The sequence below is a fragment of the Castor canadensis genome, chromosome 11 (assembly GCF_047511655.1).
Source record: "Castor canadensis chromosome 11, mCasCan1.hap1v2, whole genome shotgun sequence".
Lineage (NCBI taxonomy): Eukaryota > Metazoa > Chordata > Mammalia > Rodentia > Castoridae > Castor > Castor canadensis.
Window position 1 is genome coordinate 53,115,657 of NC_133396.1, and position 24,979 is coordinate 53,140,635.

Sequence of the window (24,979 nt, forward strand, 5' to 3'; positions counted from 1 at the left end):
TGTCATGAACATCTTTCTATATAATTAAATGCTCTTTAAATCATTTAAAATTTCTGTATTGGAGCTATATTGGCTTTCCATATATTTACAAAGGCATGTATGTGAAAGTATATTAGAGTGTATTACACTATTTCTGTATATGTATTATAAGCTGTAATATCCCTATGTGTCAACCCATTTGAGCCCACAACCCTATGAGGTAGATCTCCTTATCTCTTTTTTGTTTTTTTGGTGGTACTGGGATTTGAATTCAGGGCCTTGTGCTCACTAGGCAGACACCCCAAGTCTTCTTCTTATCTATATTTTACAGATGAGAAAACCAGGCACAGAAAGATGCAGACTTTCCTAGGTCACACAGCAGACGCAGCATTTGAACACAGGCACTCTGTCTCCAGAGCATGTCTTCTTAAGTGCTCTGCCTCCTTATACTATTCGGATCTTGCAGTCTACCATAGCTAAACATTTACTTCTTTTCACTTCACTTTTAATTTATGTTATTTTGTCATATTTTAAGTACCCTTGTAAGTCACCTGAAATCCTTTCTGCCACAAGGCAGGGCAGAAATAAACAGAGCAGGGAATGCTAACCCGAACAATCAGGCAAAGCTGAAGTACTACCCCCAAAGACAGGGTGAATCTGGGCTGTCCTGCCATGAAATGGATTTATTTCCTTGGGCTGTGGTGAGCTCCCCTCCCTGGAAGAGCTGGCTTGGGTGGCCGGCTCTCAGGGAGGCTGGGGAAGGCCTTCTTCCAAGAGACTGAGCTGGGCCAGATGAGCCCTGAGGCATTTGTTAGGTTCTCAGGTTTATGAAAATGCCAGTAAGACAAAACGAGGCACTTAATGGAACTAATGCAAGGGCAAGGCAACCCTTGGGCCAGAACCAGGGGCTCGGGCTTTCCAACCCAGGTCTGGTACTACATCACACATTTCAAGTAACAAACCAACAGAAATTCAGTTCCAAACTCTCAGCCCAGTAGATTCTTTCCCCAAAGCTCTGTGTCTGCTGCTGCAGGATGGTCAAAGGTCCTCCTGTCCTCGGTCCTTTTGTTAAGGGAGAATGAGTCCAGGAGAAACTGGGTGTTGCTGAGGATGCCCCATGAGACTACAAGAGGGTGGGAGTGTGCATTTGACAAATGTGATGGAGCAGGAGTCCAGGTTTCTTTCTTTCTTTTCAGACCTGTTCTTGTTACGTTGCCCAGGCTGGTCTTGAACTCCTGGACCCACGTGATCCTCCTGCTTCGGCCTCCTGAGTAGTTGGGGACTACAGCAGCTGCCAGTGCATTCGGCTGAAAGCCCAAGTTTCTTTTCCTGGACTTGATGTTTACTAGCTGGGAGATCTTGGGTAAGTTTCTCCAGTCTCTGAGACCTCAGTATCCTCACCTGTAAAATGGAGTCAATTACCTCTTTGCAAAGCTGCTCTGGGAATCCCATGAGATACCACAGGGATCCATAGCAAGAGCAAAAGCCTGCCGCAGGGGGTCTGGCGTGGACTGAACTGGTTACACGGTTGAGGCTTGACCAACCTGCCTGCGGGTGGTGTTGGCCAGTATCCAGGTGCTGCCCAACTTCTTACCCCTTCAGCGTCCTCTCGCCCTCGACAGCTCCCTGGCACGAAATGAGTCGCGTTCGGGACAGATAGGCCCAAGGCTCAGTGACAACTCTAGGGGGTTCAGGCGAGCAGCTGCTCCTCACCGGACCCCAGGACCTTAAGGCAAGATTAAGGGGCAGGCAGAGGTCACATCCTCCTCCCCTTCCTCATAACCCGGGGCTGCGTGCCCACAGGGGCGCGGCCCTGTGCGCGGTGCCACCGGGGCCATCAGGCTGGGTTAGAGGAAGGCGCGACCTCGGCGCAGCAAAGAAAACAAACACAGATGTGTTTAGCTGGAACCAGGAGGTAGAAAAATCAACCCCTCCCCCCCGTCCCGACTGCGTGCTTCCCCGGGCGTGGGGCTCTTGGGGTAATGCTGGGCCCGGGCGAAGCAGGCGGTCTCCAGCCGGCTCCCCTTCCCCCCACGGGGTGCGCGCGGGCCCAGCCCCCTCTCCGGGGTTTCCCCGGGCGCTCCTCTCGCTTTCTCTTTGTCTCAGCTGCTCTTTCTCGGGCTCCCGGGTTCCCACCCGCCCGCGCTCGCCCTCTCTAGCTTCCCGGGCCGGTTCCCTTTAACTTTCTTCTTTCCCGGGGTTAAAACTTTGCTTGCGAGCGGGCTGCTGCTCGCCCACGTTATTGGCCGGCGCCCCGCCCGGCGGCCCCGCCCCCGCGCTCCCCTCCGCCCCCCACTCCCAGCGCGAGTGGCGGCGGCGGCAGCGGCGGCGGAGCCTTCGGGGGCGTGCGTGCGTGTGTGAGTGCGCGCCAGCGAGCGTGAGAGTGTGTGTGTGTGTGTGTGTGCGCCCCGGGCGCGGGCAGGGCGGCACTCCGACCGCGGCGGGAGCGCCGGGAGCCGGGCGGCCGCGTCGTCACTCGGACCAGAGAGGCGGTGGCGGCGGCGGCGGCGGCGGCGGCGGCGGCGGCGGCCGGGGCCGGGGCTGGGGCAGCGGCGGCCGCGCCGGGCATGGAGCTGGCAAGCCCGCGCTGAGGCAGGACGCGCCTGCTAGCAGCCAGTGAGAACCTCTCCGCCGTCCGGCGTGCGGGCTCCCCGACCCGGGCCAGAAAAACTTTTCTTTCTCTTTTGCCCTCGTTAGAGGTAAAGTTCCGAACACGGAGTTCCCAGCGGGGATGCAGTCGGGGGCAGCTGAGAGGAACCTCAGCTTGCGGGAGGAAGGGGCACAGGATTGGGGGACCCCGAGCTCTCTTGCGTTCAAGATTTGGGGTGCGAGCCGGTTGGCCGCGGACGGCAGAGGGGAGCGGGCATAGCCCTCGGGCGGCGTGGAGGCGCAGTCGCCGGGAAGCCGAGCGTTCGCCTTCTGCCCCGGCTCGCCGGCTGGAAAGAAGGGGCAGAGCAGGGTTGGAGGTCTCCAAATTGGCCTGCCTCCGGGACCTTGGGAGAATGAGGCGGGCACTCGGCTCGGGGTTGGTGCTCGGGAAGCCCGGCGTTTGCCCTCCCGCGTCTCCTCATACCACCCCGCCGAGTGCTGGAGGGCGCGGGGTGGGCTGGCTGAGCGCGGCTCCCCTCTCTCCGCAGGCGCCTTCTGCGGCGGGCGGACCGACTTCTCGGCGCGGCGGGGCCGGGGCAAGCTGGACACAGCATGATGCGCGCAGTGTGGGAGGCGCTGGCGGCGCTGGCGGCGGTGGCGTGCCTGGTGGGCGCGGTGCGCGGCGGGCCCGGGCTCAGCATGTTCGCTGGTCAGGCGGCGCAGCCCGATCCCTGTTCGGACGAGAATGGCCACCCGCGCCGCTGCATCCCGGACTTTGTCAATGCGGCCTTCGGCAAGGACGTGCGCGTGTCCAGCACCTGCGGCCGGCCCCCGGCGCGCTACTGCGTGGTGAGCGAGCGTGGTGAGGAGCGGCTGCGCTCCTGCCACCTCTGCAACGCGTCGGACCCCAAGAAGGCGCACCCGCCAGCCTTCCTCACCGACCTCAACAACCCGCACAACCTGACGTGCTGGCAGTCGGAGAACTACCTGCAGTTCCCGCACAACGTCACGCTCACGCTGTCGCTCGGCAAGAAGTTTGAGGTGACCTATGTGAGCTTGCAGTTCTGTTCGCCACGACCCGAGTCCATGGCCATTTACAAATCCATGGACTACGGGCGCACGTGGGTCCCCTTCCAGTTCTACTCCACGCAGTGCCGCAAGATGTACAACCGGCCACACCGCGCGCCCATCACCAAGCAGAACGAGCAGGAGGCCGTGTGCACCGACTCGCACACCGACATGCGCCCGCTTTCGGGCGGTCTGATCGCCTTCAGCACGCTGGACGGGCGGCCCTCGGCCCACGACTTCGACAACTCGCCCGTGTTGCAGGACTGGGTCACCGCCACCGACATCCGTGTGGCCTTCAGCCGCTTGCACACGTTCGGCGACGAGAATGAGGACGACTCCGAGCTGGCGCGTGACTCCTACTTCTACGCCGTGTCGGACCTGCAGGTGGGCGGCCGCTGCAAGTGCAACGGCCACGCGGCGCGTTGCGTGCGCGACCGTGACGACAGTCTGGTGTGCGACTGCAGGCACAACACAGCCGGCCCGGAATGCGACCGCTGCAAACCCTTCCACTACGATCGGCCCTGGCAACGCGCCACGGCCCGCGAGGCCAACGAGTGCGTGGGTGAGTGGGGCGCCGCGGCGCCGCGGGCGTTGGGTGGGGACGCAGGCGGCACCTCCCGGGCCTCGCAGCTGTGGGTTCTCGGAAGCGCAGGCGCGGCAGCATCCGAGGATGGCCGGTGGCAGGGACGTCGCGAGAACCCTGGGAGCCGCATTCGGGGATGTCAGGGACTCCGGAGGGCTGAGAGTGGTTCACTAGCTGGCATAGCGCTAAATGTGGACGCCGGATACTGAGCGCCTTGGTCTCTGCAGGGTGCTGCTGGAGAAGTGTGTGTGTGTGTGTGTAGGGGGAATGGTTTGGAGATGTGTGTGTGTGTAGGGGGAATGGTTTGGAGATGTGTGTGTGTGTGTGTAGGGGGAATGGTTTGGAGAAAATTTGACGACAAGGTCTGTAATCCCGGATCCAAACGGAAACACACTCATTGCCTTGCCTTCCTCTCAGTTTGGCTAGTCCCTGGATTCACCTCCGCCCCACCCCCCTTTCCTCGGGCTGCAGCTGGGCGCACAGTTGGGGACCTGGGACCTGTCCCTGGGAAGTTCCATTGCCACAAGTACTAATCCCTTGGGAGATGGCAGAAAACTCTTTGCAGTTTGGGGCCAGTTCGGCACCCGACAAATAGCATTCGTGCACCCTGCATTTGTCTTTTTATGGTTTGAAAAAATGTTTCCTTTTCTCTTTTGAACAGCGTGTTTGTGTTAGTGAGAGGAGAACGATGTGATTTCAATTAATTACTATCTACAGATTACAAAGGCGGGTTCAGTAACTATTTTAAACTAATTCAATCCTGGTCTAAAAAAGAAGTATACCAGATTTTTTTGTTAGCTTCAGGGTTTGATGAAATTGAACAGTTTTGAATTAACTAAGGGCCCAGCGTCTCGATTTTAATGGAGTTTCAATTCCTGAAGGAGAAATCTGACAAAACCGTGGGCTGGTGAATACGCCTGGATCAGAAAGACTAAAAAAGGGTATGTTCTCCTTCCCTCTGAATTGTACAACTTTGTTGGTGCAGAAACTCTCAGGCAAATTAGAGTTTCACCCCAGAGAGAGAGAAAGAGAGAGAGAGAGAGAGAGAGAGAGAGAGAGAGTTGTGCCATTTGGTGTGCATCTTTTGTGAACATACAGATTTTTTCCTCCCTCTCCCCCCAAATCCAAACAGCTAGTTGTATCTTCAGTTGGTTCACCCTCTGAGGCACATTGCAAAGTTTGATGGTCCCCACAAACACACGTTTTGAGGTCTGGTTCTGATTAATTGTGTCATGTTGTTGTCGAATAGTTTGTGTCTCATGACTCTGGATGCAGACTTAGACTTTTGAGTAAGCGAATGGAAAACATGTCTTGGAGAGGGTCCTTCCGCACAGAGGCCCAGACAGGCACCCTGCTCTGCAGACGCCTGGGCCTCCTGTTGCATGACGTGGGCCTCCATTTTCGCACTCAACATGCCTGGCTTTTGCAGACCTAATTGTACATCCTCTTCCTGCCAGAGACAGAACCAGCTTCCAGTGTGAAGAGACTTTTCAGGGTTCTGCAGAGAGTTGTTACACCCGGACTTAGTGGTCTTGGAGAATAAGGTTCCTTTGATCTGCTCAATTCCCTGAGAATTGTTGGTTTTTCCCATCTCTTCTCTCCCTTTCCTCTTTTCTTTTCTTCCTTTTGTGCATACAAACTCTTTATTGACATTTGAAGGCCTTCCCAGGGTTTGCTATCAGTTTTAGTTTGAATATGCATAGGAAAGATGACTATGTATGGTCACCAGCAGGGTTTAATTGAACAAATGCAAGTGAATATTTTGAGGGAAAAAAAACTGGATTTGGTGGTAAAATGTTACTAGTTTGAAGATTCCTTCTAGAGTTGGTATTGTTCAGACTCCCCACCCACTCCCTTCTCCCTATCAGTTGGGGGGGTTGTGTGAAGATATACCCCCATTTGTTATCTGTAAAATAAGCTCTATAGTTTAGAATTTTTGTCTTCCCACCAAAGCAGTAACTATGCACAAATTGGATTGACCTTTTTTTTTTTTTTGGCTAAATTGAGCAATCAACATATTAACTAATGTAATTAGCAAGCGGTTTTTGCTCAAAAAGTTTAATTAGGCCTAATAAGTACATAATCTACATGACAAATGATCGGCTAACAATATTTTTCAGGTTTTTACTGAAGTTATTTTAATTCTCAGTAGTTAAAGTATCTTTAAATCTTGCCAATTATTCAGTCATTTCAAAAGCAAAGCCAATTCAACTCTTAAAGTTATTTATAGTTTCCTTTTTGAATAGATGTTCTGATACCTTGTAGATATATCTGGGAACATCAGATTGAAGTTCCCATAAAGTCTTAATTGAAGTCTTAGTGATTTTTCCATCATTCTGTTGAAGAGAAAGCCAGTAAGGACAATTTGGGAGTGATTTACAATTAAAGGTCGAGGATTTTATGAAAAGGCTCTGTAGTGGAGATATGTGAATGAATTAGTGTTTGACAGGTGTTCTCAGATACTAAAGGGCACTGTGCTAGGAAAAAGCATTAATAAATCCTTCAGACACTAACTTTGTCCTATCAGCAGCTCAGGTTTTTTCCACCAACATAATCCCATCTTGTGAATTTCACACTGTTGACACATAAAGTAATGCTGCCCAGAGTATTAACCATCAAGGCAAAGAACTGTATTTTTTTTAATTCAAAAAGTCAGTCTTGATAAAAAATGTTGTGTTTTGCCTTTATAAAATAAGGAGACATGATTTGTATTAGATTTAATGGCTTACTTCCCTAAGTTAGCCCCTACTCTCCCCCAAAAAGTAATTCTAAAAATGTAAACTATATTGATGTTATTTGACAGAGCATTCTTTCTACATAGGCTGAAGTACTTAGAGCTTACTAAGAAATGTACAAATGTACGTACCCTATATGCTTTCTTTGGTCTAGCTTTCATTTCAGTGTTGTTTCAAGGTCAGCTTCTCTATAGGGTAAATGTGAACTATTGTAAACTCTGATTTTATTTTAAATGCAATTTTGGATTTTTTTTCTGGAAAAAAAGAGCCATTGGAACAATGTGAAAGACAAGAGTGTGTGTAACATTACAGCCTCGACAGCTCTCAGTGGAATAACTAAATACTTTCTTCCGCCCATATGTATCAGCAGTTGTTCACGTGGCTAATACACATGTGCATTTACATTCTCTGTGTAAAGAAGCACCCATGCATGGTGGGGATGTGTACATTCAAGGGAAAATGCATGAACAGTTTTAAACCACCTGGGTTGCTGGGCCCCTTTTCTACCTCTTCTTCTTTTTCTTCTTCTTTTTTTTTTTTTCAAAAGAGCATCTGAAGACCATATTGTGTTTCATAAATTATTGACATCAGTTTTAATCAATGTTCCCCTGACGTCGGAGCTGTGTTAGTATTTAGTGCCTGACGAAGCATGCTGTTTAATCTTCCTGTGGGGATGTCAGCATGAGCCCTGCCTAGTTTGTGACAGGTTGAGCTTATGAAAACTCGTTTTGCGACTCACTCTAAGGCTTTGCATTGCCCAGCTGTAACCCAAAACCCATACAAAAGATGCCTCTGCAAGATGAGCACTGCGCTGGGCTGGCCTTCTATGGTCATGGGTACCTGCAGCACAATGCTCATAATTGTTTAAACATGGCTTTGGGGGTGGGGGAGAACTGTCCAGATGCTCAAGTGCTTGAGCCCACACTCATCTCTGGCAAGTGAAGGAAGTTACATTAGAGGCGATTCCATGAGAAATCCAATGCCCCACTAAAGACCCTTGCAAAATCAGAAGGCTAAAATTATTCGCTGCCTAGTCTAGAGCCTGGCACATAGCTGTAGATGAGTGCATGTTTTTAATAGTCACAGTAATTATTATAATTACTGCCATTCTGATGATTAACTCTTGAGGGCTTATTCTTTGCCAAGCACTCACATTAATTTAGTTATTTAATCATTTTGAGTATGCTAATTATAGGTGCTATTATTGCCCTTATTTTAGAGATGAGGAAACCATGGCCTAGAGACATTACCCAAAGCCACATAGCTAGAAGGTGGTGAAGCTCATACCCCACCCTGTTTGTGCTTCATTTTATTGCATCTGCTGTGCGGCCTCTCCATAGAATGGATGGATGGATGATTAAGTGAATAAGTGAATGACTGTTATTTTATTCAGGTACAGGAGAAAAGCTGGGATAACCTATTGTTCCTGCTGGAACTGGAGGTGGCTCCCAACTTGTGTTACATTGTATTAAGTCACATTGTGATTATATTGCATTCATGCATATGTAAGGATGAAGTTGAATATAAGAAGCCTCCTTTCTTTGCCCATGTGCCTCTTGAGAGTTGGAAGGTAGGACTTTGGTAGGGGTTCTCAGGACCAACAGGTGCCACTGACGGCCAAATCTTTTGTTGTTGTGGTAAAACCAAGGATGGAATGCAAGGATTCACACATGCTAGTAAGCACTCTACCACTGGGTTACATTCCCAGCTCTTTAAAAAATTTTATTTTTAGTCAGGGACTTGCTAAATTCCCCAGACTGCACTTGAACTTGGACTTCCCTGCTTTAGTTTCCTGAGTAGTAGGGATTCTAGGTGTGTGCTACTATGTCAACAGATGGACAAGTTCTGATTTCAGAACTGGTGGTAATTCTAAAAAGTGGTGAGACTGAGCTGGTAATCTGAAAATCCTCTTTAAAAAGGCTTTCTTGGGCTGGATGGCTCAAGTGCTAGAGCACTTACCTAGCATGCATGAGGCCCTGAATTCAAACCCCAGTACCACACTCAAACACACACAAAAGAGGCTTTCTTGTCTTACCCTAGAGCTCATCATCCCATTTCATCATCAAAATATATTGAAAAAGGAAATGGCTAAAAGTGATGTTGAAAAAGAGAGCAGTTTGATGGAGAATGAGCACTGTTTAAGTGCACTTTGTGTCAGTCAGCACAAGGCCCTTTGGGGATCTCTCCTGGCCCATGCAGTGGGGTCCTGGTCTCTGCTGGGGTCCTCTTTAGTACCTGGTATCAGGAACCTCTAGGCAAGGAGGCTGCTCTCAAGTCTACCCAGAAAAGGGAGGCAGTTTTGTCAGGACAAGCCTTCTAAATCAGGTGGGTCTGTGCATTTCCAGCTCTGCCAAGCTCTCCTTTAGCCTTGTCCAGATTGCTCTCTGACCTCCTCCTCCTGGAGGAAAATGAGATCTTCAGAAAAGTATTTGAGACTTTATGTCCAGAGTAAATATTGGAAAGGCAGCGGGTTGCAATTCAGATGTTCCCTGGAAGGAAGCCCCTCATTTTCTGCTCACAGCTGGTATCGATATTTCCTTCTTGAGATGAGTTGTGCTTTTCATTAAGTAAATTTTTTGTCTTGGGATTAAACCAACATTGTATTCTTAATAGGCTTTTATGTTTACACTTCAAAAGTCCACTGGGTTGTTATTCGTGTTATCTTGATGGCTTCTACAGTGTCTGCTATGCACACTAGCATCTCCAAAATAAATGGCTCTCTAGGGAACTGGATTATAAACCAGCCGTATCTGTGGATGCACAAGTGCAGATACTTTGTGAGCCAGTATTTTTTTTTTTCTCCTTTCAGAAGTGATAATCATACCTTGGGTTTCTGCAGTGCCTTTCATTAGAGGGAGACGGGAGGTCTCAGAGGGCTTTTGAAATGCTCAGGACTTAAGCCTAATACTTGGAGAGTGTCTGGAAGCCCATGTGGTCTCTGCAGCCTCAGAAGGCTTGGTGTTGGTTTGGGTGGCCCCGGGAACTGCAACATTTAGAATGTCAGTCACAGGTGGTTGTCAGGTTGTGTCCTGAAGACAGACCACAAACCCCTACCGAGCACCGGGCATTGTACAAGGTGCTTTCTGTGTGCTTTGTTCAATTAATCAGATTGCCACCAGGAATGGAAGCTTTTCAAAAACAGATGTCCCTGCCACCAAAGGGCAGTTTGTATACACACAAGACTAAGTGTGGACAAGTCTGTATGGCAGATCAGAAAGAGCAGGGGGTATCAGCGGCGTTTGTTTCGAAGGCTGATCAAATAAAAGCCGTATCCCATTATAACTGGCCCTGAGGGACTGTGGTTCTGAATAGCCCTTGGAGTAAGTGAGCTGCCTTGGCCAGTCCGCTAGACAGGGATGTTTGCCTCAAAGCTGTCTACTGTTCAGAGGTTTGACTAGTGGGCTGTGTAGTGAGTTCAGTATTGCATTCCCGTATTCTTGCTCCAAAAATGTAGCTCCACTGTAAGCTCAGAAGTAATTTTAATTTGTCTTTGAAAAGTTAGGAGCTTTATGTAAATTTCCTCCCCATGTCCAAAGACCCATTCCAATGGTCAGTCCTTGTCTGTAGAAATATTGGTCCCTTTCCACCAGCTGCTCCTGGGAGGCCTTGGCTGGCTGTGGGCTCAGCCCTACTTGTATTAACTTTGTTCCAGTTCTACTCACCAGTGGGATTGATGAGATGCAGAATGGCTCTTGATTGAGCCTTTTTCTCCCAACACTCAGGCTCCCAAGCCTCCTTCATGATGAACCTTTCTTCCAGAGGCAGTCACTGGTACTCAGAGCATAAGAGAAGATGCCATCCTCAAGGACAAGGACAAGTATACTGGCAGTTCAAGTGTACCACCAAGGAATGGAAATGTGTGCTCTGCCTTGGTCTGTGTCAATGTCATCCGAGAGATCCCTGGGATGTTTGCCATTGGGATTTATGTACTAGCTACAGTTAGGTTGAAATGAATTCACATTGCAGTGTACTTATTCAGGGAAAGACTCAGGAGAGAGGTTGTACTGGTAGAGATTTCTTAGGTATGTCTGAAAGTAACACCTGACACACCCTAACATAGCTAGGCTGGAAGCAGGCACTGGAAATCTGTCTCCTTGGAAGATTCAGGACCAGCCTATGTGAGGTCCCAGCTCCCTGTGCAGGTGGTCACATTTTAGTTGGGGGCTCATCCATTTTCCCTTCTGGCTGGTACTGTTTCTATATTTTCTAGATTTTCTCCTGGGGTTATTTTCTACTTACGGATAAGAGAGATTATTGGTTGTCATATCTATTTTTCACACATTCCAGAGGTTCCACACTTAAATTAGACGATCTGTAGGACCACAGAGATGTTTAAAGGGGCCGGCTTTGAATAAATGAATCCTAATAAGGGAATGAGGTGTATGTCTTAGTTTCCTGAGGGCCTGTATGTTGTGCTGCGCTCCATATTTGAAATCCGAAGTGATGCACACTTCCTGCTGGATCCATTACCATTGTCAGGCTTCTGATTTCATCTGTCCTGCTTGGAGTGGCTGTGGTGAGTACACTCAATCCCCCTCTCCACAGGATACATTGTGGATGTCTGAAATCACAGACAGTACTAAACTCTGTATATACTATGCTTTTTCTGTTTATAACATACCTATGATAAAGTTCAGTTTATAAATTAGGAATAGTAAGAGATTAATAGCAATAATGAAAAATAGAATAGAAAATTATAATAATATAATAAAAGTTATATGAAGATGCACTCAAAATATTGTACTGTGGATCTTAGCAACCTCAGCATACAAGTTTTGTCTTTTCTTATGAAGTTAAGAACTTTCACCTTTTCAATTAAATTAAGTACTTTATAACTTCTTTTTGACATATCTGAATTGCCAACATCACTCCTTTTTTGTTTTGAGGCCAAATAAGTATAACATTAGCATAAGTACTGATAACTAAGATATGGCTTCTAAGTGACTAACAGACAGGTAGCATATACAGCATGGATACACTGGATAAATGGATGATTCACATATGAGGCAGGATGGAGCAGGAGAGTTTGAGATTCCATCACATTACTCTGAACAGCACCCAGTTTAGATCTAAGAATTATATAGCTCCTGAATTTTCCATTTAATATTTTTGGGCTGTGGTTGGCTGCGGGCAACAAACTACAGAAAGCAAAACCTTGGATAAGGGAAACTACTGTATGTAACAACTGTATCACTACTCCCCCATGCTAGTTAATCACAGCACACTTTTCTCTTACAGTATTAGAATCCTTTTCAATATAATTCCTTAGGCGGCCTTTATTCTTTAGGCACAATTAGCCCATGAGATGATGATTATCTGGCAGTTTTGGTCCTGGAATACCCTCCCTTGCCCCTGCCCCCAGCCAGCTGATAAAGAAGTATCATGTAGGTGGACATTCCTGGGGCATTTGTTGTTTAGGTGGTTGGGTATAGGGACTTTACAGATGTGTAAATTAGATGCCTTCCCTGCAGGTAAAATAGGAGACTGTATATGAAAAGGGAAATACTTATCTGCTTGGACTATACTGTACACATGGATGGGTCCCAAAGTGAGGAATTCTGTATGGTGTCCAGGATACAGCGGTGAGGGGAGGAGTGTTATGCTGAGGATCTTGGGAGGAAGTTAGTTTCAGATTTGGTTCCTGTGCCAGGGAAGGATTGGATTTTGGTCCATATCACATTCTTCCCCTCCCCACCCCCCGAATTTGTTGTGCTGTAAGTGCTTTTGTTTTCTGCCATGCTAAGAATTTAAGAGAGCATGGTTCCCTGAAAAGCCTGGTCTTCCCAGAACATCAGCTCAAAGATTCCCAGGTAGATGCTCCCAAACCTCCCTTGATTTTGAGACTAAAGCTTATCACTGCCCCAGCCTGGGTCTTCTGGGGCACCTTCCACCTGAAGGTTGGTCCCTCAATTCAGAACCTTGTCTGTGTGGTTCTGAGGGACAAGGACTCTCAGAAGCCTGGGCCCTTTGCGCTCTGCTTACATTTGGGCCTGTGCAGAAAGTGCCGGATGATTAAAAGTTCCAAACCCAGCATGAGAAAGGAAACACATTGTGTTTACAGATACAGAATTTGGCATCTGAGACCTGAAAGTACCTTGGGGTTGGGTGGCCACTGGGCAGGGCTTATTGGACACCGGCCTCTGCCCTTAGCCCTGTGGCCAACTTGTTTTCCTCTCCTTGAAGCCAGACCTCAGAGGTGGGCAGGTCTATCTCAGCCAACTCTTTCTTCCCAGACCCAGCCCTGTCTCACTTCGAGGCTCAGACCTGGAGAGAATTCACAGTGAGAAAGTGCTTGGCCTTCCTAGCTTGCCACAAGGAAGGAAATTGCTTTTCACTCCAAGCCACAGAAATCAATCCTTCTGAAACCACGTTTTTGGGCAGATTGGTCACTGTGATACCCAGAAATGCTAGGGAAGAACAGCGCTGAGCATTCCTCTATATTTCTCACACCAGTTTATTGTAGAGAGCTGGTTTTTTTTTTTTCTTTGAATCAAAGATATCTGGAAAAATAGGATCCACATATATGTGAAAAGCAAGTTCTGTTTTTTTTAATCCATCGAAAGTGCTAGGTTCTACATCAGGGTCAGAGAAAATGGCATTCTATTAATAATGTCTGAAATACCAAGATAGATATTCTTCCAGCTCCTCTAGGAGTATGAGCTTATGTGAGTCACTTGAGCTCTCTTGCCGAAACCCAGCTCAAGACTACCTTACATTCTACCTTGAGAGGGGCTCACAGGAGGGGATAGAATGGAGATCCAGAGGCAAGTATTGGTCCTTGACTTAGGGCACATGATTACCATATCTGTTCTAAGCACCTTGTACATATCGCCTCATTTAAACCTCGTAACTGTCCTGTGAGGTGTGTTCTATTATTAATAGCCAGTAAACTTCCTTAGCAGTGTAGCATTTGTACACAACAGCCCCTGACTTTTAAGTTCAGCACAGTGAAGTGTCACAGTGTGCTCACGCCTATGTCACCAGCACCCACGTCAGGAACAGACCAGCACCCTAGAAGCTGCCTTGTGCTGCCTTTAGGTTATCATAACCCTTGTCCACTATGCATTGGTTTTTGATAATTTTTGAGCATTGTATAAATGGAATTACATTCTAGTTTCTTTCTTTTGATATACTACCTTTGTGGTGCTTATCTTTGTGCAGTAATATTTTATTAGTTCTCTTTGTTGTCCAAAATTCTGTGATATAAATGTACCACAGTGCTTTTCTCCATTCTATTAGGGTAGCAGACATCCCCCACCCCCAGGTTTTAATTATGAAGAATAGCACATCTGTGACTATTCTTGTCCATATTTTTTCTCTTTAGACAGGGTCTCACTATGCAACCCACGATGGCCTCAAACTCAGTATATTTCCCTTACTGGCCGAGCACTCACGATCATCTTACCCCAGCCTCCTGAGTGCCAGCGTCACGGGTGTGTGCCACTCCGTCCGGTTTGTCCATGTCTTTTGGTTTTTGCTTTTTCAGTACTGGGTGTTGAACTCAGGACCTTGCACCAGCCAGGCGGGTGCTTTACAACATGAGCCACTCTGCCAGCCCAATTGTCCACATCTTTTGATGCCCATGTGTCAACAAGTAGAATTGCTGGTCTCTGAGGCACAGGTATCTGTTCAGCTGTAATAGATAGTGGTTATACGCTTATTGAAAGTAGCTGTATAGAATTACACGTGTACACTGTTTTCACATGTGACGACACTGAGATTAGAGAACTCATCCAAGGTCACATGGCTAGCAAGTGGTGAAGCTGGGACAGTGGGGCGCTGGTGTCTTGCTTTCCCCCACTGTGCCTGCTGCCTCTCACCTTTCATCTGTATTCATTATGTGAGGGGAAACTTCATTCTGGAAAGCAAGAGGACTTGGCAAAGTGCCTCTGAGACTTTCTTCTCTGCTCTATACAATGAGAGGTCAGACCTCAAAGACCTCCCTCAGCTCTGATACTCTGCATTGCAGCGCAGTGCTCCACCTTCCTGAGCTCTTTCCTGACCTAGTTTACCTACCCTATGGCATTCCCTGCTCACCCAGATGCAGCTCTGCAACTTGATGTATTTTCCTCCCTGTCCCTTCCATTGGATTCCCTCAAAAGACTGCTCAAACCCTAATTGGGGAACCTTGCCTGGGACCTGCCCTCCAAGACTCCTGGCAATTTCCTGCTCTTTTACCCCACTTGGTGGGTGGGGATGACCTGGGGCCTATTCCTTTCCCTTGTGAGGGCTAGCCTGTCTTTTCTCCAGATCCCATGAGTTCTGCCAGATGAATTTTCACAAAGTGAACTCACCTGGGTATCTAGTACTGAGATCAAGATATACAATATTTCCAGAAGAGCCCTTGGGACCTTTCTAACCATACTTCCTCAGTGCAATCATCGTTTTGACTTTCTGTACCATAGGGTTTTGCTTATTTTGTGTTATGTTTTGCTATTTTGAGACAGGGTCTTGTTGTGTAGCTCAGACTGGCCACTAACTCTTCATTCTCCTACCTTGGCCTCCTAAGTACTGGGATTACATACGTGTGCTACCCACCTGGCTCTGAATTTTGCCTGATTTGAATTTGTTTTCACTTAAGTGCAATCATACTGTATGTTCTTTTTAATACCTTCATGTTCTCAGCATTCTTCCTTGTAAATGTCTTCAACATAGCTTACTCTCTGGCTCTTGTTAGTTTGGTGGATGATCTCACGTTTTTGGGGTACTGATCCTTCTGCTTGTTTTGTCTGCTGACCTTTGCTCATGGTGAATGGTTTCCTTATGTGTTTTGTGCTTTCTGATTGTGAGCTTATTTTTATTTGAAATTCTGTGGAAATCCCTCTGGTCTCAGTTACAGAAAATGGTCCTATCTAGTGTCTTTGCACTGATTCTGCCAAAAATTGGACTGGGCCCAATTTTTCCATTAATTAATTAATCATCTTGGAAATTCTGGTATCCAATGAGTTGTGTGCATTTGGCCTCTAACACTTCCCAGATCTGGGGTTTCATTTTGTTCACTGAGATCTTTTTCTCCTTTTCCTCAGAGTGTTGGGTAGTGACAAGCTTTTGCTGTTATCATAGGCTGATGGACAAAGGTTTTTAGTTCCCCTTTTACTCAGAATGCATTTGGAAGGTCCAGATGTTTATCACCTGGATCACTGTGATAGACTGTGTATTAGTTCTCCATCCATTCTGAGGAACACCAGCTGCAGAGCCCTGCTTGGTTTGGCCTCACGTCTCTCAGTGCTGCCTTCTTGTACTTTCCCTCTTCTTTGCTCTCTTCCAGCCCTGGGCATCCTTGTTCTAGCATGCCAGGCAGGCACATTTCTTAGAGCCCTGGAGCTGGCACTTTCCTGTGGGCATTAGATGTGCTCAATTCAGGTGTCAAGTCTTTGGTCAGATATCCCCTCGCAATGAGATTTGCCCTATCTTACTTAATATTACTAACAGTTCCCACATCCATGTCTTCCTGTCTCTTTCACGTATATGTACACATGTGCATACATATATACATATACTCCCGAGATTATCCTCATCCAGCCCTCACCATTATACATCATCCTCTCACATGCTATTTAATTTGCTTATTTATCATTTTTATTAACTGTTTCCCCTCCTTCCACTTGTTCCTTTTTAACACTTGTTTGAATGTAAATTTGCATAAAACCAGGAATCCTTGTCTATTTTGTTCATGAGGGCACTGATATAAGTAGGTGCTCATTAAATATTTGATTGCAGAAAGAATACAGAGGTCTCGAGGTGGGAATGTGGTTCAGTGGTAGAGTGCTCTCCTAACGTGTGGGAGTCTGGGTTTGATCCCAGGCACTGACCAAAATAAAGGATGAAGAGGACTTATTTCCTGTCTGTGTGTGTGCTAAAACCAAAGCCCAAAGACATGTTGAGGTGTATTGTCAGGTCTAATAACCAGTCTGTCTTTGCTCTTATCTCTCTCCTGCCTTTTGCCTCTGTACTCATCCATACCTTATGATCTCTGGGGCCTCAATGTTTCTCTGAATACTTTGGCTTTCAGATTTTTTTCCTCGAGCACCTGAGGATTTCCTTTTATTTTTGTGAGATCTGCTATTCATTAAATATTTTTTTAAATTACATTTTGTCTAGAATTTCTAGATGTTTGTAGTGGTAGGGGTTCTGAATTACCCTAGTCCATTTTGTTGCCAGAATTTGAAGTTGTATGTTTTAGGACTAAAGACTAAAATTACATGGAATTTTAATAAAATTACTAGGAATTCCTTATGACATATGGTGTAAGGTAAGAATGTTCATTTTTTTTCATCAAATGTTTTAGCTAGTGCTGGGTGCTGGTGTCTTACACCTGTAATCCTAGTTACTTGGGAGGCTGAGATCAGGAGGATAACTGTTGAAGGCCAGGCTTGAACAAGGCAAAGAGTTCGTGAGACCCCATCTCTAAAATAACCAGAGCAAAATGGACTGGAGGTGTGGCTCAAGTAGTAGAGAGCCTGCTTTGCAAGTGTGAAGCCCTGAGTTCAAACCTCAACCGCCTAACCCCGACCTCCCTTCCCCCCCCCCCCAGCCAAATTTGGCTTGTTATTTATTGACAAACATTTATTGAAAAACATCATTAATTGTCACCAGTTGGAGATGCCATCTTATTAAATGCCTAAGTATTAGATGAACTTGGACATGTTTTCTGGATTTTCCATTTTGTTTGACACAACTATTTCCCTAACACTTCCTATCTGGATAGCACATTTCAATATCTTGTGGGTTCAAGTTATTCTCATTGCAGCTCAAGTTATTCTCCTTGCAGTTCTTATTTATTTATTGGCTTTAGATGAGTTTGTCAAGTTTTGTTACAAATGCCATTAGTAATTTGATGGTGGGATTGTTAAAATGAACTTTGTTTTAGTTGACAACTTTTACAGTTTTTAAGTTATAACTGTATCAACATGACCATTGTATGTAATGATTCAATTATTTATTTTTTTGTTTTGTTTTTGGTGGCACTGGGGAATAATTCAATTATGTGAATGTCTCTGTTATGGTTGCTAAGGTATCAAAAAGGATAGAGTATAAGTCTGGACAAATCATAAGTCATCTTTGTGTGTTTGTCCCTTGATTCTTGTAGATGAAATTTTCAGCCCTTTTAAAAAATGGTTTATTTATTTTTATTACCACTTATTGTGCTTGGGGTACATTGTGACATTTACAATATTCTTACAATATTCTTCCAGATAAAATTTTGAAACAGATTTTAAAGCAATTGTATTGAAATATAATTTGCATTCAATACATTGTCCATTTAAAGAGCATATTTTGGTAACTTTGACATGTTTCTATACCTATAAAAACATAACTTAAGTCAAGATACTTTGTGTTGTTATGTGTTTGCCTGGAGTTTTGTGTAAATGGAATCGTAGGTTATACATTTTTTAAGGCCCTGAATGACTACTTTGGTTATTTATTCATCTATGATGTTAGGTGCATTGATAAGTACAGTGTGTGGATATGCTACAGTTTGTTCACAGGGTGATGCACATTTAAGTTGTTTCCTGTTCGGGGCTACTACAACAAAGTAGCTGTGACATTGGTGTGCAAGTCTTTACGTGAACAGATCTCTTCATCTCTTCTGCGCAAACACCAAAGAGTGGGATGGCTGGATCATGCAGTAGATGTTTAACTTTTTAAGAAGTTGCAGGCTGGTGGAGTGGCTCAAGTGGTAGAGTGCCTGCCTAGCAAGTGTGCAGCCCTGAGTTAAAACCCCAGTACCACCAAAAAAAAGAACTTGCCAAACTGTCCTCCAAATGTATGTACCACTGTAGCAGTGTAAAAGAGTTTCAGATTCTCCTGTTTCGTTTTCTACCAGATTTGATATGGCCAGTATTTTTAACTTTAGTCATTCTAAATGTCATCGTAAATGTAGTAGATACATTTATAATTTTAAGCCTTAAACCCCAGAAGTGTAGAATGTCTTCATTAATTTGTGTCTTTTATACCCTTCAGCAGAGTTTATAAATTTCTTTAATATTAGAATCATGTCTTTAAAAAAGTTTCTCTGTTTATAATTTTGATTTTTTTTCCTGGTTATTATTGATGTATAGGAGAACTGCTGGTTGTGTGTACGTGAGTGTGTATGTGTGTTGATGAAACTCACGATGTTGTGTGTGTTAGACAAGCATTCTGTAACTGAGCTGCACCCCTAGCCATGTGTTTTCTATATATGTATTGCATCCTTTTTAGTTCTCACAGTGTTTCAGTGAATTTCCTTCTCTTTTACTTCAATTATAGAATCCACACACAAACCATAAATATTTAGCCCCCCCCCCTTTTTTTTTTCCAGTACTTGTACTTCTTTTCCTTTTTCTTATCTTACTGCATTGGGTAGAAAGTCCAAGTAATGGTGAGAGCAGCCCTGTGTTGATTCTGATTGAAATGACAATGGTTCTAGATTTCCATCTTTAAACATGTGGTTTGCTTCTAGTTTCACATAGATTGTGTGTGTGTGTGTGTGTGTGTGTGTGTGTGTGTGTGTGTGTGTGTGTGAGAGAGAGAGAGACAGAGAGAGAGAGGGAGAAAGAGGGAGAGAGAGAAAATGAAAGAGAGACAGACAGACAGACAAAGGGTCTCTCTATATAGCCCAGGCTGACCTTGAACTCACAATCCTCCTGCCTCAGCCTCCTGAGTGCTGGGCTGAGTTTGTGGCACCACACCTGGTCTTAGGTAGACATTCTTATTTATTTATTGGTAATACTGGGGTTTTGAACTCAGGCCCTCACATTTGGTATGCAAGTACTCTATCACTTGAGCCATACTCCCCAGCTCTTTTTTGCTTTAATTCTTTTTCAGATAGTGTCTTGTGTTTTTGTTGGGGCTAGCCTTGGATTGCCATACTCCTGCCTTTACCTCCCAAATAGCTGGAATTACAGATGTACAATATCATTCCTGGCTTTTTTTTTTTTTTTTTTTGACATTGAATCTAGCTAACTCTCTGCCTGGGCTGGTCTCAAGCCATGATCCTCCTCACTCTGCCTCCCAAGTAGCTGAAATTATAAGTGTGTGCTACCATATCTCATCCTAAAGTAGACATTCTTTATTGTACCCATAGACTGACTTCTGTTTCTGGCTTTTTACTTTTTTTTTTTTTGTGGTGTTGGGGATTGAACCCAGGGCCTTGCACATGCTAAGCAAGCGTTTTACCACTGAGCTACTCCCCCAGTCCCAGACAGGCTGTTTTTAAAATTTTTTTTTTACTCAAGAGTATGTAGAATGTTAATTCTTTAGCTATCAATCAAAATAATTATACACTTTTTCTGCCTTAACTATTAATACAATGATTAGCATTGATAGCTGAGATATAATCCACACATTGTACAATTTCTTCATGGAAATACATGGGTGTTTTTTTAGTACATTCATGAGTGGTGCATCCATGTCTAAAATTAATCTTGGAACATTTTTGTCCTCCCCAAAAAGAACTCTGCCTTCTTTAGTTGTCGCTTTTCTACCTTGGCAACCAGTCTGCCTTCAATTTCTATAGATTTGCCTGTTCTGTACGTTTCATATGAAGAGAATCATGATATCCACATATCATGTGATTGTGATATATTTGTGACTGACCTTTTTCAGTTAGCATCTTACGCTTTCTTGGGTCACCGATGTTGTAGCTTGTATCAGTACTTCATTTCTTTTTATGGATAAATAATATTTTGCTGTATGAACATTAAAAATTTTATTTTCACTCATTCATCAGTTGATGAACATTTGAGTTGCTTTCAGATTTTGGTTGTTAAGAATAACGCTGCTATGAACATTGGATTTTAGTGTGAACGTGTGTTTTTATTTCTCCTGAGTATGGACCAAGGAGAATTGCTGGGTCAGAGAAAACTCTGTTTAACTTTCCTTTTTTTTTTTTTTTCTTTTCTTTTGTTGATATTGGGGTTTGCGTTCATGGCTGAGCATACCTAGGAGCTACCCTCCTAGCCCTTTTTGGTTTAATTACTTTTCAGAGAGGGAATCGTGTTTTTTTGCCTAGGCTGGCCACTCCTACCTATCCCTCCCGGGTAGCTGGGCTTGTTGTAATGGGGGCTCACTAACTTTTTGCCTGGGCTGGACTCGAAGTGTGATTCTCCTTATCTCTGCCTCCCAAGTAGCTGGGATTTCAGATGTGAGCCACAGGCCCTGGCCTCATGTGTAACTTTCTGAGGAACTGCCAGGCTGGATGCCCCACAACTGCACTATTTTACATTCCCACCAGCACCATGTGAAGATTCTAGTTGCTCAAGATCCTCAACACTTACTGTGTGCCTTTTTTATCATAGCATTCTGGTGAGTGTGAAGTACTATCTTACGGAGGCTTTGTGATTGTCTAAGTTTGAATTATTCCAGCCTTCTTGGAATAAAGTCTGTTCACTGATGTATTATTCTTTGCTAATGTCTTTTGTATCCATGTTCAAAAGTGAGCTTTGTCAGAACTTTTCTCTCTTTACATTGGCCTTTGTATCAAGGCTATTCTTTCCAACTTTATGAAACGAAGTGGGGAGTTTCCATTCTTTCCTGTGCTCTGGAGTAGTTTAAGTAGCATGAGAAATAGCTGGTCCTTGTAGGTTTGCTAGAAACAGCCCATCTGGGCCCATCCAATTTTGGAAGTAGTTATTTAATAACCATTTCAATTTGTTCCATGCTTATATGTTTATTCAGGAATGTTTCAACTGCTTTTTGAGTCAACTCTAGTCATTTATTTTCCAAGAAAATAATCTTTACCCAGATTTTCATTTTTAAGCATAGAGTTATATATAGTAATCACTAAAAATATATTAAGAATTTCCATATGTGTCTATATCACTTTCTAATTTCTAGCAGTAAACATTTATTCTTACTCTTTGCCTAGGTTTGTTTGCTCTCTTAAAGCTTGTAAAAATGATAATAACAACAACACCTGATCATATTTATTGAACATTGACTGTGTGGCACCATCAAATTTAAAAAATCTTTACGACTTTGTTAATTAAGTACTGCTATTCTTATTTTACAAATGGTTGAGTAGTTAAGATATCTAACTAGTCTGAAGTCACATAGCTACAAAGCCCAGAACTGGAATTCAGATAGGACCTGTCTGCTCTCAAAGCCAGTGCTTTTTTTTTTTTTTTTTTCATCAACTTAGTATTCTAGACTGACACTAGAATGGTTTTTGAACCATTTTATTGTTTTCTAATTGTCTTTTTAATTTTTTTCTTTTTTTTTTTTTAAGTAGGACTGGGGTTTGAACTCAGAGCTTCGTACTTACAACTGCTTGAGCCACACATCCAGTCAGTTTTGCTCTGGTTGTTTAGGAGATGGGATCTCAAGGACTGTTTCCCCTAACTGGCCTTGAATGCTGTCCTCCAGGTCTCGGCCTCCCAAGTAGCTAGGATTAGAGGTGTGAGCCACAAACAGCCATCGTCAACTGGATTGCCTTTATTTCTTACACTTTTTTTGTGATCTTCTTAACTTTTTTGAGTTTTAATGCTTAGTTTAACTAACATTTTCTTATTGTTATCAAATAACAAAACCATTTAAGGCAATGACTTTTCCTCTTTAGAGTAGCTTTGACTACTTTTCCATACGTTTTAATTTGCACTGACCTTATTGTCACTGTTTTTACAGTGACTGTGACATTGTAGTTTTGATACTCTTGTTCCTGGAGTTACTCAGAATTGGATTTTCATTTCCATGGGTAGGTCCTTAACAAAATATTTTTTTAGATTAATGTCCAATTTTACTTTATTGAATCTGGTACAGTATTTCTGTTTAGTTTGGACTTTTGTTTTTAGAATGATCTTGTGGGTATGTACAGTCACCTCTGTCAGCATCTGATGGAAGCTGAAAACGAACTATTTTCAGTGTGCACAGTTCAGTATATTTATTTAATCAGTCTTACTGTGATTATATTCTTCAGATACTCTGTATCCTTATTTTTCTTTTTGCCTGCTTGGAGCAAAACCATATTAGTGAAAGACTTTTAACATATAACTCTTTTTTAAATTTTTTTATTATTTGGTGCTACTGGGGTTTGAACCCAGGGTTTCATCCCTCCTAGGTAGGCTCGCTATCACTTGAGCCACACCTCCGGTCCAACATATAACTCTTACTCTTTGACAAAGGCATCCAATCTTTTATTTATTTTTCTTGGTAGGACTGGGGTTTGAACTCAGCTTCAAAGCAAAGCAGGAACTCTACTGCTTAAGCCACACTTCTAGTGCATTTCGCTCTTTATTTTGGGGGTAAGGGTCTTGCAAACTATTTGCCTGGGCTAGCCTCTAACCATGATCCTCCTGATCTCAGTCTCCTCAGTAGCTAGGATTATAGGCATGAGTCATTGGTGCCTGGTGGTCTTTTAAACGTTAAGAGCTGTGCAAAAGCACATAAGGCAGATGAATACAAAATAAAGGATCACAAAATAGTATCTAGAAAGTAGATACTATTACTAGAAAGTAGTAAACAGCCTAAAACTGTTTACTGTGTTGAGATTGAGGCCAGGACTTTGTGAATGTGCTCTACCACTGAACTAAGCCCCCAGCCCAAAGCTGGTCATTTTCTACTGATACCACAAAAAATGCACTTGGTTGTGAAGTTGGATGGGCTTTGAACTGGGTCTTGGCATCCTTCTTCTTGGTGCAAAGAGGGAGTTGGACTGATGAGCTCTGTCTCTTTCAGCACTCCCATTCTGTGATGGTAGTTTTGGGGTTCACTGAGTAGTTCCTGGGCTACAATTCACTGGGAATAAGATTGGAAGCAAGGAAAGGGACACAACCATTCCTAGCCTGGAGCTAGAGCAGTTTGAGCCGACAGCTGGGGTTGAGTTTATTGCTTTGGCTCACACCCATCATTACATGAGCATCTGCCTCTTTGCCTTTTGCCCTGGCAAAGGAGATCTGCTGAAATTGAAGTCAGTCTGCAAGGACAAGATGGTGAGGCACAAGAACTCATGTCATGGGGTGCTGCCTCTCTTAGTGAAATATGACCCCAAATGGGTTAGTTTGGCTCTGAAAATCCCAACTCCCACCCTCATTTCTCAGCTCTCTGCTCTCTGGAAGTATGTTTCCATAGACAGCTTCTTACAGGAAGGGACAGGCTACCCAGCTCCATGCTCCATGCTCCATGCTCCATGCTTCCATTTTTCCTCATCCTCTTGTCTATGGTTGATTAGTTCATGGAAGAAAGATGAGACGCTAAAGAGAAGAGTGTGTTTCACAGAATACCAGAAGCATGAGAAAAACTGAAAATTAATGAGTTAAATATCTAATTTAAGAGTTAGTAAAAAAAAATTAGCAGAATAAGTCAGAAAAAATGGAGGAGGGTGGGTGAAGGAATAGATAAAAATAAGAGCATAAGTCAGTGAACTAGAAAACAAATATTCAGCAGAGAAGACCAATCAAAGTCAAAATAAGGTTGTTTGGAAAGAATAATAAAAATAAAATATTGGGAAAGATTGGCCAACAAAAAGGGAGGAGGAACAAATAAACAATATTAGGAATGAAGAAGGCATAGCTAGAGATCTGGCAGACACTAGGAAAAAAAAAGTACTGGTAGGGGAAGAGGATGTAGCTCAGTACTAGAGTGCTTGCCTATCATGCACAGGCCTGAGCTCAATTCCCAACACTGCCCCTCAAAAAAAAAGATGTAATAGTATGAAAAAAGCCTGTGTTTATAAATTTTATTAAACCATTGGAACAATTTCTCATAGAGCAGTCCATAGGCCATTTGCATAAAAATTTCACATGGAAACAGAAAAAAAAGGTAAGTTGGACTTTATCAAAATATTAAACTTGTGCTTCAAAGGATGACATCAAGAAAATGAAAAGACGAATGCAGAATGGGGGGAAATATTTGCAAACAATTTTGATGAGGGTTTAGAATATATAAAGAATACATTACTGACTCTTAGAACTAACAACAAAAAGATAACCCAATTTAAAACAGGAGAAGAACTTGAATAGATATTTCTCCAAAGAATATACACACCTGGCTCATAGGCACACGAAAAGATGTTCACCATTGCCAGCCATCAGAGAAATGCAAATCAAAA

The 24,979-nt window shown here is 44.2% G+C and overlaps 1 protein-coding gene across 2 annotated transcripts in view; it reads left to right on the top strand.

The window, feature by feature from the left end:
- Ntn1 (netrin 1) overlaps positions 1 to 24,979 on the top strand; it is a 189,892-nt gene that overhangs the window by 13,161 nt on the left and 151,752 nt on the right. Inside the window, exons 2-3 of one of the 2 annotated variants that reach the window (XM_074046801.1) lie at positions 1,176 to 1,342; positions 3,117 to 4,198. In XM_074046801.1, the coding sequence (XP_073902902.1) occupies positions 3,181 to 4,198 (1,018 nt within the window). In that variant the 5' untranslated portion in view covers positions 1,176 to 1,342; positions 3,117 to 3,180. Of the gene's footprint in view, positions 1 to 1,175; positions 1,343 to 2,520; positions 2,679 to 3,116; positions 4,199 to 24,979 lie in introns of those variants that run through there. The other variant, XM_020161438.2, reaches the window with a different exon arrangement.